The sequence below is a fragment of the Meleagris gallopavo genome, chromosome 22 (assembly GCF_905368555.1).
Source record: "Meleagris gallopavo chromosome 22, MGAL_WU_HG_1.1, whole genome shotgun sequence".
NCBI lineage: Eukaryota > Metazoa > Chordata > Aves > Galliformes > Phasianidae > Meleagris > Meleagris gallopavo.
The window spans coordinates 719192-734563 of NC_139425.1; the positions used below are offsets into that span (position 1 = coordinate 719192).

Below are 15372 nucleotides of genomic sequence, written 5' to 3' on the forward strand. Positions count from 1 at the left end.
CATAGAAGAGATGCTCTGTTCCCTTCGTCACCTCCGCAGCCGTCCGCTGGACCCCCTCTGCTCTGCCCACGTCCCTCCCGTGCTGCAGAGCCCCGAGCCGTGCCCAGCACTCCCCGCACGGCCGCGCAGCTCTGAGCCCAACGCAGATCCGCCCCGACCCGCTGGCAGCGCTCTGCCCGCTGCCCTGAGGGCACCGCGGTGACCCCGCAGCCCCGGCGCCGTTTCTGCCATTCCGCTCTCGAGTTCTAAACTGCTGATAGAGTTCGGAGCGTAACTCTGTATTTTTAATCTGAAAATCAGAGTCCTGCGGGCAGTGAGCACCCAAAGTCCCCGGGGGGCTCTCACTGCGGAGGAGGAGCGGAGCCATGGCTGTGCTAACAAGTGTGTTAGCTAATGAAAACAGTGTTTAAAATAATCACAATATTTCTCTATTTGCATGTAAAGATGACATAATAAAAGATAATTAGCAGCATGTGAAGTAGTTCTACTACTCAATTTTCTCAGTTTAGATAATTAATTATCTTAGTAAAATGCATCATTATGGCTAATTTTAGAAAATCTAGCAGCTGCAAGGTCATAGTGGGAACAATTTCAATTTGTAATTGGAAGAAACATGAAAGTGAGTCAGATAATCTTTTATTAGATGATAATAATGAATCACACGGGCACATATATTAAGTGTTTTAAGAGGCAGAAGATGCACGGAGTCATTTACCAGCGCCATCCTGTGGGCCCCGGGCCGCCAGAGCTCAGCCCCTGCCCGCGCCTCATTGCCGCTGCTGGGCAGGACGGCTCTCTTGGTGATGTCCCCTCCTGTGTCACCTCAAGGTGCCCGAGGCCACGGCTGGGGTAGCACACAACCCTGAGCCTTGGAGCTGAGCTGAGGGCAGAGGTGAGCCCTGGGTTGCAGTGCGGGTGTTTCTGATAACAAATTGTACCTCGGTGTATCAAGCAGAAAATCTCGCCGCCCCCCTGGGCAGCAGGGAGCAGCCCACACTGCGGTGCCTGTGCTGAGGGCACTGCACTGCTCTGCCCGGGGTTTCCGAAGGGTTCCTCCAGTGGTTTCTCTTCCACTCCCCAAGAAAAGCCGCAGTCTCAGAGGAGCTTCGTGCTGCACTGCTGTGTGTGGGGACACGGCGGGGCGGCAGGGCTGCCAGACCCACTGCTGGGCACCGGAATGCACAGCCGGGCCCAGACCAGCAAAGCCTCTTGGGCCCAGGGCCCGGGCTGCTCCCAGCTGCACTGCCTTGGCAGGAGGCAGCACCCCATGGCCTGGCTCCGCTCTCAGTCTGAGCGACCGAGATCAGAAATTCCTTATCCCCAGTTTGCACCAAATAAAGCAGTTTGTGCAATCCTGGCGGTGCTGCATTCTAACCACACGGCTTTAGTGCTTCGTCTGCACCCACCCCCTGCAACGGGGCCTCCTGCCCCCTGTGAGCAGCGCAGCAGAGGGTGCACAACGTGTTGGTGCTCATGGGAAGCGCCATCGTTGGTATTTTCAACCAAAGGAACTGGAAAATTAACATCAAAAATGGAAAGCTGAAAAGTCGCTTAGATAAGAATCTTTAAAATTTATTGGACTAATTGTGTTACATTCAATATTTGATGTGTTTCTCCTGGACAAAGAATTGGCATAAATACAAACAAGCTTTCGTGTGCCTTCCCTAAACAAATAGGAGATAAAGGACTAGAGACGAGGGAACGTAGTTCACATCTTCATATTTACATTTTGCCTTTACTTTACAACTTAGCGCTGGGGGTATTTACAGAAAAATACAGTAGAAACAAAAAGATCATGTCTTGGCAACATACAGAGATCCATACAGAGTGTGTATGACTCGAAGCACATGATATCTGGCATTCTTACCTCAAACTGCTCCTGCTAACATCCACGTGGAAGATGTCTGCCTTCCTTCAAAGGCTTCGCTCAGCCACGCAGTCACTGCTCACAGCTGTGCTCTGTTGCAGTGGAGCTGCCCCAACACGGGCATGCAGACCCCCAACACCACCCCCCCCCGCTGCTTGCTGCATGTGTGTCATACATCTGCCAGGTACCTTTAACTAAGGATGGTTTCTTTACATGAGTCTTTATTAAGGTACCAACATTTCTGCAATTTCAGCGCTGCATTTAACAAGGTGGCAGCCACCCCCCCCTTCTGCACCATTAAGAGGATGCCATCATTTAGAGCAGAATTACGAACCCAAAGGCGTAACTGTGTGAATAGAGGAATTCTGTTTGGTTGTGTCACATCTGTGATTGCGCTGCAGCTCGGTGCGATGCGCTGCCCCTTGGTGGGCATCTGCTCTCCGATGGGTATGGACACAAAAAACAGCCATGCAAGTTGTGAAGCTGCCAACTCAGTAGGGCAGATTGAGGCGCAGAGCCCCAGAAGCTCAGGGTCTCAACAGAAGCGTCACGACTGACATCAATCTCAGCTTTGCTCTCAGACCCTGGGAGAGGAGAGCCGAAGCCACCCTGGGCCACCTGCAGCCACCAGCTCTGCTGCCTGGCTTCGCTCCTGTGCTGCTCCTCACATCACCCACACCCACACCCTCAGCACACTCTGCGCACGGGCACAGCTCTGCCATGGGCACTGCAGCCTGCACCCAAACCAAGGCTGACAGCACAGCACGCTTCTGGAGCCGCAGCACTGCTGCGCTGCACTCAGACTTTCGTCAAGGCTCACCTCTGCAAACCCCAAACTGAGGGGCAGATCACACTGCGTGTGACGTTGAACCTTACAGATCAGAAGGAGTTATAAATGCTGCTCACCCCCGGCTGCACACGCAAAACTTTTCTTCTTTCAAGATTTCTGACACATCGCCCTGCTCTCCCTGTGGGCACTGCTCAGCTGGGCCCCACACTCATGCCTTGGATGGAAGCAGGAACAGACCGAAGTGCTACTCCTCAGCCAAGCATTAAAATGCAATATTTCAGGCAGTTCCTTTGGCTCTCTGACTCAGGAGACACCCAGGGCTCCTCCCAGCCACAGTTCTGCTCCTGACTGCACCGTGCACCTGAAAGCAGCAGCTTCTGCAGCTCCCTGGGCTACAAACCAATGGTTTTGCATGTAACACTCACAGCTGTGGGATATGGGTTTTAAGCTGCTGAAGATGTGCAAACGTTTGATCGCTCCGTATGTTTCTTTTTGTTACAACATGCATTGGTCATGCCTTTAAATCAGTGGACTAAAGTGTGTTTGGCCGTTATGTAGATCCAATAGGTACACACACAACGTGGGTAAATTTAGTGCCTGTGCATTAAATGCATACTGGCAAGAGCTGAGCAGACACGAGGCCACGCTCCACCTCAGCTTTGCCACCAGACCCAGCGCTGCCCCTCACAACCAGGGCAGTGCAGAAGCACAGCTGTTCTGCTCACTGTACGGTGATTTCACAACGTGGTTTTGTTTTTCCATTTGTGATTCATCTGGATCAAAACCTCCTGAGAGGTCACTGTGCCTGCCCTGCAGCACACGCTCCTGTCCCCCAGCTCCCCTCAGGTGAGACCTGCACATCTTTTGAGATGTATGTGAGCCCCCTGAAAGACCACACGCAGATGGGATTAGGGCACATCCCTGGCAAGGAAACTGTAATGAAACAAGTAAGACTGTTTCAGGTTAGAACTGTTGCAAAAAGTAACTGAAACATCAAAGTTAAGTGACTCAGGCATTATTGCAATGCATATTAAAAAGCTTCCCAGAAAGACTTTGTCATAACTTGAGGAGCTCCATAAATTCCTGCTTACGTTTATGCTCCCCTACTCCCTACTTACTGGCACTGCCAGCCATCGCAGGCTGCACCTACACAGGAGCATCAGTGATGATTCATTACAGCCACACAAGACAGGACTGTGCTGGGGGCCTGAAAGCACTCCCAAGAAGGGCAGTGCCCGCTGCAGCTTTCATATTCCCAGCACTGAAGTGCAGTTGTAAACATCTTTTCCCAGCACGGCCTGGGGGCAGCTCTGAGCTCCGGAGTGCAGCCACAGAGGAAGCACAGCACTTGAACGGAAGCTGCCGGCGCTCAGAGAAACGAATCCACACGGCTCTGCTCCCTGTGGGGTGAGGCAGCCACCCAGCCCTGTGCCTGAGCCGGGCCAGGGAGACACCGGCAGCACAGGGAGAAGCTTCTGACCGAGGGGAAGGGGAATCACTGCTGCCGAGAAAGCACGGTAACCTCAAAACAACTTTAAGTTACAACTCCAAATGGACTTTCCATGGAATGGCAAGCTAATGGACAAAAGAAGAGTTCTCCACTTCTCTGTTCCAGTTGTTTCATAGTCTGTGTAAAAGGAGCTTCTGGAAAGTGCAGAAGCTGCAAAAGCTGCGTATTCGATAAATGTCAGGCAGGAGGCAGCCCCAGAACCTCGGATTTCAGCCCAGCAGAAGGAAAGCAGGAGATGTTTGCACATTTAATGAAAATGACGACTGAGCAACAGAGACATTTCAACATAATCAGCTGCATAAAGAAAAACCAAGCTACTAAAATTAAATGTGACATTTTGCAACAGACCTGAAAGTCATAACCTTGTTTCTATAGAACCAAGATCTCTTATCTGGTAAGACGGTGTGTCTGAAATCAGGCCCCTCCGCGTGCTGAGTTTGTTCCCAGAATGACAGAAATGCTGTGCACAGACCCACAGGGGGGTACTGAAAAACACAGCACCTTGGTGACCTGATATTCCCGAGCAGCCTTCCTCCCTGTGCCGTACAAATGCGTTTCAAGCATGACGTATCTCCTGCAGAACGCTGAGGGGGTCAGAAACTTCTCCTGAAGTTCTTGAGGGGACAGCGAGGCTCAGAAAGAGATTCCCTCCTCAAGGAGAGATCCCACACCTCTCCTCCAGCGCGTGGGCACAGCGAGCTGTCTGAAGGCAGGCTGGTTTGCCTCGTGTTCTTCATACTTAAACGCAGAGATGGTTTTGCTTTGATTGTTTTCTTCTCACAGAACGAGACACAGTTCTCAATTAGCCCGGAATAGATGGCTGCGTGAAGAGATTATGTTGCGAGCATCCAGGAAGACTGGAATTAAGTAATCTTTTGAGGGTAGGTGAATTGAGTCAGTATCCCAACTGCAATGTTTGGGATTCGCTTCTCATTCCTCCCACACGGTATCTGCTGACTTGTGCTAAAATACGGTTTCCTGAATTCCGGAGGGCTGAGGAAATTTGTTGTTATTTAACTGTTTTCATTACTGTAGCCACCAAGCTCTGATCTAATTGTCCGGGGAGGATAATGGCCTACGGGTTGCAGTTCTTGAGCCCAACCTCCTGGAAAAGCGAGGTATAAAACTCAGGCTCCAGCTGCCTGTTGCGGTACTTATTGACAATGTCTGCAATTTTCTGTTTTCGGCGGACGTGGGGGGGGTTGTATGAATCACTTTCCAGCCTCTTTCTCCGACAAATATTTATTACTGTTTGCCTCACTAAAAAACCTAAAGAAGAAAGAACGTCTGAAGTAAGCTTAAACAAATTCAACTTTCCCTTGTGATGGTTTTACAGCTAAAGGAAACATGGGGTCCCACTCCACCCAGGAACCCAGGGGAAGATGCTCAGCAGCTCCAAGTGGAGAACTTTTCAGAAAGCCATCTGGTGACTGATAATCCCTGTCCCCAGCCCTGTAAGCCCGTTCTAACGTGAAACTCCAATAAGAAAGGGGTGAAGTCCATCCAGCGGGAGGAGAAAGAGGGCCCCCAGCTCTGCCAGTGCCAGGCAGCTACAACAGCACCTTCGGGACTGAGTCGGTAAGCGACACAGGTCCTGTCAGCAGAAGAGCAGTACGACAGCTGGAGGCTGTGCACACAAGGACTGGGTCTGAGGAGGCAGTGGGTGATGCTGAGGAGCCATCTGGGCATGGCAAACCTACTGCAGAGCCAGCAGGGATGGCAGAACTGCTCCTCCAAGCAGGGGGAGGAAAGAGGACAGATTGTGGCAACAGACCTACTGGTATTCCAAAATAAAATTCATATGCATCTCATGAAAAAAGTGTTCATTGGCCTCTTTTCTGCTTATACAGAGGTGTCAGTAAAACAGCAAACACAGCTTTCCTTATCTAGAGAACCTGATTCCTGACTGCACACAAGCTACATTTGCTGACCTTACAGATCAGACAAATGTTATTGTTTTACCCCCAGTGCAGTCGAAAAACCAGCACCACCCTAGAAGAAACACAGCTGGTTCTTCATTAGTGCAAGCTGCTGTTATCAGCTGAGATCACAAACTTTATCTGAAGGACCTGCCTGGCTTCACTTTCACCATCACTGCACGGCATGTGCAAAATCAGAACCTGGAAGTCATCCCCAGCAGATTCCTACATCAGTTTTATGGTTATGTCCAAGTACTCTGCTCAGAGTGTATTCATTTCATTCTTTCACAGGAATAGCTCTCACTGGAGAGAGATTTCCAGTTGTTGAGTTTGTAACAGCACAGACAGCCAAGATCAGTCGTTAATACATCCAGGAATACATGAAAAGGTGGACAGCACACACACACTAACATGGGCCTACCAATCTCTGCGGCTTTTCATTGCAAGCCTGTTTTTAAAACAGAAAGAACAAGTGCAGCATGCCAGCAGGAACTCAGCAGGACCCTTTGGCAGATGAGGAACACCAGCATCGTGGCCTTCAGCGCTAAGCATCAGGGTCACATTTCTGTTCTTTCCATCCACACTACATTTCTTCCTTCTACTGTATTACTCCAAGTCTGGTTCCCGCAGACAGCGCAGCCCTATCCCACAGCTCCTCCAGCCAAATGCTAACCACCTGCTCCCTCTGCTGTCCCCTCTGCCACTCTGGTGGCAAGAAGAACAAAATACAGATCTGCTGGCATGTCCAGTACCCAGCGACAAAACCCAGACCACGCGTTTTGCAGATACATTATTACCCACACCACAGACACCTGAGCTTTCCTTCACTCTGATCCCCATTAAGTTCTTGGGATCAGCCAGATCTCACTGTAACGGCATAACAGAGGAACAGAAATGGGAAGCACAAACACAGATACAAAGAGTGCTAGTTATGCTTTGCTTCTAGTGACGGAGTACAGGCAAAAGTATTGCTGGCAGGATGACCATGATGCACAAGAGCTGAACAGGAAGGATCAGACCACTCAATGAACTGCCTCCAAGTGAAAAGGAAAAAAAGAAACCACAGGTGTTCCTAACCCCTGTCAGCTTACCAAGAGCTCTCCGACTGACTATCATCCCATCCACCAACGGGATAACCATGTTGAATTTCCCAGTCGCTCCTTGCAGTTTTATCCTGAATAAGCCGGTGTTTAAAGGATGGATGAAGATCACAGGAACTTCTTTCTCAGGAATGGTAGATCTTAGGGGAAAAAAATATAAATCAGCTCTATAGCACTGCTTCAATTAAAGTGAGTGTTTTCCTTTGTAGATCCAGTGTTAAAAAGACATTAAAATGTCTCATGGCTAAAGCAGCAGGGTTCTTGTGTGCATTCTCTGGACCTTAGGATGTCTGCATCAGCTACACTGTTCCTACAAACTTCTGTCACCACAGAATTTGAAAGCCCTGCAGATGGGACTTTGAGCTTCATTACATACATGCAGCATTAACCACCTCACCAGGGAGTAAGCCAGGAGGATCACAAACCCAAGAATAAGACTTCACATCTTCTACCCCTTAATTTCTGTTTCAACCACAGCAATATGAAAAGCCCTTTCATTTTTTTTTTTCCCCAACAGAAAACAAATCCACTGAAGGAGCTCATCTCTCTTTTTAACAACACTGTCTACAGTTTTTGGAGTTGCCAGTGAAAGCTGAAGAATGCAAAACCGTGTCATGGCTTCTGAGAACCATGTCCACGAGAACCAAGAAAAACAATGAAAATAAGAGCGGTCTTACCTTAGGGAAGTGCTGCTGTTGGCTGTAGTTTCTACACCAGTGCTGGTCTCAGACACCAGATCAGGGAGGGGAAAATTTTCTGGAAGAGGACATAGAGAATAAAGTTTAGCTTCCCCAGAGTTTTTGTTTGCGTCTTTGTTTTTGTGCAAAGTTATCGTCAGTTAAACCAATGCAACCCTCCAGCATTTCTACCAGGTATGTTCTGGCAAAACTGTGATACCAGGTGTGTTTTTGTTACTGAAGCACACCTTAAGTTTTGTTACACAGGCACACCTCCTTCACCCACTGCTCAGTAGGTTAGGGAACACATCCCAGACCCTCAGCTCTCTGAGTCCCAAAGGTCAAAATCTCCAGAGCAGCAGTGAAGCAGAAAGAAGCTGAAATGTGTCACAGTCACAAAACACTTCTCAAATTATTATTCAGTAGCTTCTTCTCCCATCTGCAAGTCATCAGCCTCAAGAACAGTGATGGGAATTTCAAATGGTACCGCTGCTCACATCTGCAGATCTGCCATGGGAATACCAATCTGCTCCAGCAAACACAGCGCCGTTCCTTCAGCGCACCACAACCCACTGCTCCGCTGCCTCGTCCTACTAACAGGTGCAGAAGGAATAAATGAGAACTGGAATGGAACGTGGCACTTCCCACCCATTTGTTTAGGGGCAGAAGCTTACAGACAAGTTTGGGGAAAAAACAAGTCAAGTATAATTCAGACAGCAGGATAACACAAAGCACCTTTGCAGCAGAAAGAGTGTAAGTCTGAAACCACTTTGTAACACCGCACCCCGGGTGCTGAGTGCACACAGCACATGGGACTGACAGAGCGGGTGGCCACTGACGTATTTCGAGATGAAGCAAAGGGAGGGCCAGCGGAGTCAGCTCTTCCACAAATACCAAGATGGCATAAGGCAAAAGCCAAGAACACAAGAAGGATGAGGCAAAGCCTCTGGGCTAGGAGCAACCTTCAAGAGCTCCCCCGCAAGACATCCAACTGCCAAGCATACTGAGGCTCACAGACTCATTTATTCGGCTTCAGGCCCACAGCTCTGGAGGATTCCCATGGCTGCTAAAGGAGCAGCTGAGCAGAAACGTGTGTGCAGCAGTCACTGCCCCTCCAGTGAGCCGGCCTGAGCTGCCCCCACACAGGAGAGGGTCGGGGTCACCAGCAGTTCAGGAAATGAAGTGGTTGAGGGACTCCTGGTGCTAAGGAGAAACCTCCTGGGCCAACATCAGGATAAGGAAGAGGTGCTCCAGAACTTCATGTGCATATCCCGATCCCAGGCACTGCTCTGCAGTATGTTCCTTTGGACACAAAGATCTTGTGCCAGAGTCCTGGGTGGGAAAGGGAGCATTTCATACAGGCAGCTTATGGGAAGCTTCCTCTGATCTCTCGCACTCTCTTGGTTGCTATCCTCTGGGAGGTGCTAAGGATTTAATTCATGCTAAACTGGGAACCCGAATTAGAAATCAGAGGCAGAATAACAACTTCAAACAGATGATCTGTTACTGGCAGTGTTACAGACCCTGCTAGGCTAGGCCAGCACAGACAGGCTCTCACATCACACTAAAGCCTGGCCCATGGCTTAGAACTAGCGTGCAAGAAGCTCTCATGAACAAAGGACTCCTCGAGCCTGGGGGACAGCTGCTAGCACTAACCATGCTATGGCCAACAGGATGGATAAAGCTGGGTCTCTCTCCAGTTATCCAGACTCAGGGGGGAAACACCAGGGCAAGGAGCAGTAATTCAGCACGAGGAGTAGGACACTGCCTGAACAATGGCATGCAGAAAGGCAGCGGGCTGCCCAGCACCATCCAAACTGGCAACGTGAGCAGATTAAGTGAGCCCTCCACATGACAGATCGAAGTAGAAAGTTTCAAAGGTACCAAGAAATTGATGATCCCTTCAGAACAGAACAAGCAGATCAGAAGCAAAACAAGGGTCAGAAAGTCACTTTTCTAAAGGAAGAGCAACAGCTCCATTCTGAGAACACAGCAGCCAAGAGCTTGCTGGTCTTATACACTGAGCTTACAGAGAAGCTCCATGAGGGTGTTTTGCATGTACTGCCAGAGCTAAAATAATCTCCAGATCTACAGCCAGTGATTCACTTACACACCCCCATGGACCATCACTCAAATATCAAAGAACGGTTTTAGAATCTTGAGTGTCAGTTATAGAAATAAATAAGGATTTAGCACTTTTTTTTTTAGAGGAATGGAGCTGAGCTTTTCCTCTCATTTCTGTACTGTTGCTACATCAGTGAACAATGAAAATTCTACACACCTATATCATCATAACGTTCAACCCAGACCACGTACACTTTGGTTTCAGGTCCCATTGGTGGAATGGTCCGGCCCTGAGGCACCCTCTTGGATCTGGAAGTCGGGCTGAGCTGTTTGGAACACAAAAGAAAAGCAGGATTTGCAAACACCAGAAGCCCAGGGATTTACCTAAAGCATCTCATCAATTGTTTCTTTGTCCTTCAGATTTCAGACAGGTACAGCCTCAGCAAATGATTACCATTGGGCTGCTGCAGTGGGACTACCTCTCTTAAAAGCAGTAATTTGGGTCTCCACAATACTTATATTCAACATAAACAAGAGAAAAATCTCTCACTCCTTTAAACATTGAAAACTATGTCAATTTTTTGTTTTCCCCAGCTTTGTCACACATGTCCAAGCTGCAATTCAGTGCAATTTCTCCACGTTCCTTGGGAACATGCACGTGCCCTGCTTTGTTCCCATGCTATTGTGGAACCCAGCACACTCATCATGGCAAAGCTTTATGATATTCTCATTATCAACTCAGTATTTTGGAGCAAATCTACTCATTACCCAAAGAAATGCCTTTTTCCTTGCTAATTTTCCCACCCAATCCAGTGAGTGAAACTGAGGCTCCTGCCCTACACTCAAATTCATTTGTTCCTACTTTTACTGTGCTTATACTCAGAGTAATTTTCTGCAAGTCCAATAAAAAGGGACCCAGGCAACAGCTGCTATTTAGATGAGTCATTTAATCATCTTAAAAACTCATTCAAGTTTTTCTTAACATACTTACTGATTTAGAATCTTTGTGAAAGTACATCTGGAAGTAAATTTATAACCAGAAATAAGCAGTTGTAAATCCTTTACGTTCAAAGTTCAAGTCTTTCTGCTTTGTTACCACACTCAAGCAACTTCACTCTAGATAATTCAGCCACAACTGATACAGGCTGTTTTAAATCAGGTAGGGATGAACAGTCATGTCAGTCCATCCTGAATTTCCAAGCATGGACTGGGGCCCGGTTTACTTCAGGAATACTGCATATACTTTTTCCTGCATACACTTCAAAATTTTAGTACATAAGATGTTCCTACTTAGCAAGTTTCAGTTTTATAGTTAATTAATGTAACTTTGCAATCTCCTACTGTAGGTGTAAATGCTAGCCAGACTGAAGCTGCTGTGAAAGATTGACATCTAGGAACGAGTGACTCCAAATGTCAGGAGACTGAATTGTGTGCTATCAAAACCCACATGCACCACTGTGCGTCCTGAAGAAAAGAAAAAATCAACAAAAAGCCCCGCCAAACAAATAAATGCCATTTTTCAGTGCAAGTTTTGGCTTACCCGCTGAGAGGGATTAAGATTGTCTGTGTGATTGGGGAAGAGTTCAAGTGTCAAGGATGGCTGTTTTAATATTCCCGGCAGCAGGTCCATGTTAGAGTCACTTTCTTGATCAGAGACATTGCTTTCCAATGAATCAGCTATAAGCCAACAGAAAAGTGAGTTTTGTCTTTTCTTCTGCCCAAAAAATTCCCCCACGTTGTTATCATATGTACAGGCTTGAAACTTTTTGAAACTGAACATACATGGATGGATGTACAGTCAAGTCAAAATAGAGCTCAAAATCAAGAAGAGAATTCAGCAGTGGATAACAGCGAGTTACCCAGAACCTGACTGCAATTAAAGCACTCCCTATGGATTCAGAAGCACACTGTCTCATTATGTTTCCCACACAACACAGCCTCTTCCTGCAGCTATAATTTCCTTACAACCCTTTGAAAGCATCGTGCAGAACCAGGTGGTGAAAGACCACGACACTGTCCATGTGGTTGTTAGGGAAATGCTCCTCCTTGTGTTGCAGGAGCGCCTCAACAACAAGAAGGGACAGAGAAGAACAAAACCACCAGCAAAACTGCTCTGAACTCAATAGCAGGGATGAGTACATTGTAACAGTGTCAGAACTGCAGAAGAAACCCATACATCCGACCTAAGGCACCCAAGCAAGCATGTACTACCAGCAAACCTGGATGGTATTTGATGCTTAGACTGGGAAAACAAAGGAGCACTGAACAGGTAACACCTCAGAAGGTTTCTAAGGATTAGGATATTTAAATCAGTGCTTTTCTGACAAGGATCCTGTTTCTGCTTCTGCCAAAGCTCTCTATTAAAAAAAAAAAAACCCAACAGCTGTTGTTCTTCTGTATTGTGTTTTGTTTTTAAAAATGCATACGTAAAATGATCTTACTTAGGGACTCCACTGGTGATGGGACAACAAAAGCTATTTCTGTCAGGGCATCTGCATAATACAGCACCTTCTTCTGCCCATTGAAGATACTTGCTCCAACATCTTCTGAAATTATTACATCATCTGAAACAAACACAAATGGAAGGTTAATTCAGAAGGAAGTTTCATCTCTCTAGGCACAGACCTTCAACCACAAGGTGCAATGAGAAGAAATCACATAAGTCACATTTTAAAATGAGACGATTTCACAGTTAAATTTCATGGCTAACAACAATTTTCAGAGAAACTTTTTTGATATTTTAAAGTAAATAGCACCAAGGGTTGGAAAGAGGATTTACTCTGAATATATTTCAATTATACTTACCATATATCATACTTTCCTCAGACTGAACAGTCCAAGGTAGTCACTAAATAGTCACTAAGTAAGTATCTCCTACAGTAATTCATCCAGTAGCTATTTCTACTCATTTCCTTAACATAGGCTTTGTTCAGTTTGTCATTAAATTTCAGAAGACAGCTTACATTTGTAGCTTCAACCTGACAATATTCTAGATTTAAGCCAATTTCTATAAATTCCTCTCTCTATATATAATTTAAAAAAAAACCCACACCCTTGAATTGAAGCTAATGCAAGAAAGCTCCTAGTTCTCAGCCCCCACTTATTCCCACCTCTCAGCTGGTCAACATGTCAGGCTGCCACGTACAGAGAGCAAATAAGTCTTCAGTGGAGCCATGCTACAAGAAAATGACCCAAACCACCTTTTCCTTTCTCCATACCTCCTCCAGAAAGAACAGGAAAGGCTTTAAGCCGAATTATTTCTCTGAGCCAGCTTACAGAGGAGCCCCTGAACAGCTGCCTCAGCGAAAGCAGCGCGGCGGTGACATCCAGCACACTGACGTGCAGCCATGGCCAGCGGCACGCCGGGGCTCGGGGCCATGCCTCGCCATCAGGAAGCAATCTCTCAAGCCCACTGCTCTCAGGGAGCAGCAACTCAACCCAAATTAAGAACTTCTTTCCCCTTGGGGCTGGGGGGATTAGAGGGAGAAGATGTGAAAACAAAACCAAAACAGATGCTTGTAAATTTATTTTAATTACATCCCACTGGAAGCTCTTTTACTCTCCCGAATGTTGTCTTTGTTTGTTTGTTTGGCTTTTTTTTTCCTGGTGTGTTTTTTGTTTTAATGAGAGCCATCCGCAAAGAGAATACACACTTAACAAAACAAGCAGCATCAGCCATCAGCCACAAGGTGTGTGTGGGGAAAAAACTAACCAAAGTACTGATGAGTTTGTCCAACCCTAGCAAGCAATGGCTAAAAATCTGAAGCAGCAGATTTGGAGTAAAGGTGCAGCTCCCTTGTAGATTTTTCCCAGCATCAGAGCCAGTCCTGATGCAGCCTTCCTTCGCTCCCATTTCTGATTGCTTTTTCTGTCCCTTCTTTCATCAAACAAATTATCATTAAACAAATCCATCCTTTTGGTCATCTATGATCTAACTCCAATGGCTGAAGTTAAAAGTCACCTTCCAAGTTAAGAAGCACACATTAAAACGGGTTACCTCACCAAGCAGGGCACTATCTTTTGTGCAGCCATACTGACAACTCCAACCAGAAAAGGAAGGGAGAGGGCTCTGCCCCAGTATGAAGCACAACAACTCCATCCTGAAAGAAATAACAAACCAAGCCCTGGCCATTCCGTAACCTCTCTTGACTCGTTCTGAGAAAGCCATACATCTGTTCTCTTAAGCCCTCCCAACACCTCAAACCTTCTATCATTTGTAGTTATGTTCAGAAAAGCCTGTAGTCAGTCACAGTACAAGACAAGCCCAGAGGAAGAGTTGCTGTAGTGGAAAAGAAGCAGAGTGAATGAAGCAGGACAGCAGAAGAGCTGTGTGTGGGCTCCAGCCTCAGTGACCTACAAACAGCCACGTGTTTTCATTACTTACTACCCAGCATGATTACAGCTAACTTATTATCGTCAACAGCTCATTTTAATCTACTTACAGAGCACAAAAAAAATCACACAATATTTCAAGCACATCTGGTAGTACACACTGAAATCTGTTCCCAATTTCATCTGAATCTTCGTTTTGGACTACATAACAAGACTCACTAAGTCTGCCAGAAGTATGGGAAATGGTGTTCCTTGCTGAAATGACTTCCTCCCAACAACACAGACACATCACTTTAATCACTTGGTCTTGAAGCTTCATCAATTTACATGTACCTTTCTAGAAAATGCTTTTTAAAATGTGAAAGAAGTATGCAAGTGCTCATATGGACACACAGGAACAAAGAATTTAAACCAGTTTTATCCAATAGGAGACAAAACTCAGTATTACACAGTTGACTACGTTTACCTTGTTCAGGTCCCTCTTCATCGCTGCAGCTGTTGATGGACCAACTCGTGGAGACGTGCCCGGTCCACCCAGGGTGCTTCCCCACATCGACAGACCAGCCAAGGGACAGCAAGAACTCCAGGAAGTGTGGCTGAACAATTCTGGAAGACTCCATGTTCTTCAGGATCTGAAACAACCAGCAGAAGCGCCAGGTATGTACGGGGGCTCCTGGAAACTGCTCTTTCCCTCCTCATCCTGCCTTTGTTTCTATCATCCAAAATTTTGTGTCATCAAAATGGTTTTGACCAAATAGAGACCTTCAGAAAGTCAGGAACCCCAGGCTTTCTAGATGGACACTGGTCCTTGCTGCCCAGCATCAACCACCCTGCATGGCAACATCCTAATTTCTGCCATCTCTGCTGCAGCCTGAAATCACACCGCTCCCTGGTAATTTCACACACGCTCTCTGGTAATTTCAGAATTTATCCACACATCAGGGGTAAACCACAGACCTGTCCAGTGCAGAATCTGCATCAATACCAGACATAACAAGAGGATTTTCTGGGCATGTTTCACTATTAGACTGAGGGGAAATTTTGGAAGAAAGGCATTCCATCACTACCCGTACGTGGTGTGGTGATTTAGGGCACCAGCCTCACCACACATTA

The 15372-nt window shown here is 46.9% G+C and overlaps 1 protein-coding gene across 2 annotated transcripts in view; it reads right to left on the reverse strand.

Moving 5' to 3' along the window:
- Positions 1-1551: 1551 nt before the first annotated feature.
- The window catches only part of RALGAPB (Ral GTPase activating protein non-catalytic subunit beta), a 64231-nt gene continuing 50410 nt past the window's right edge, over positions 1552-15372 (reverse strand). For both annotated transcript variants that reach the window (XM_085241720.1, XM_085241719.1), the window contains exons 24-30: positions 14726-14891; positions 12369-12491; positions 11468-11604; positions 10145-10253; positions 7864-7942; positions 7178-7326; positions 1552-5436 (exon numbers count right to left, since the gene is read on the reverse strand). In XM_085241720.1, the coding sequence (XP_085097846.1) occupies positions 5243-5436; positions 7178-7326; positions 7864-7942; positions 10145-10253; positions 11468-11604; positions 12369-12491; positions 14726-14891 (957 nt within the window). In that variant the 3' untranslated portion in view covers positions 1552-5242. The remainder of the gene's footprint in view (positions 5437-7177; positions 7327-7863; positions 7943-10144; positions 10254-11467; positions 11605-12368; positions 12492-14725; positions 14892-15372) is intronic.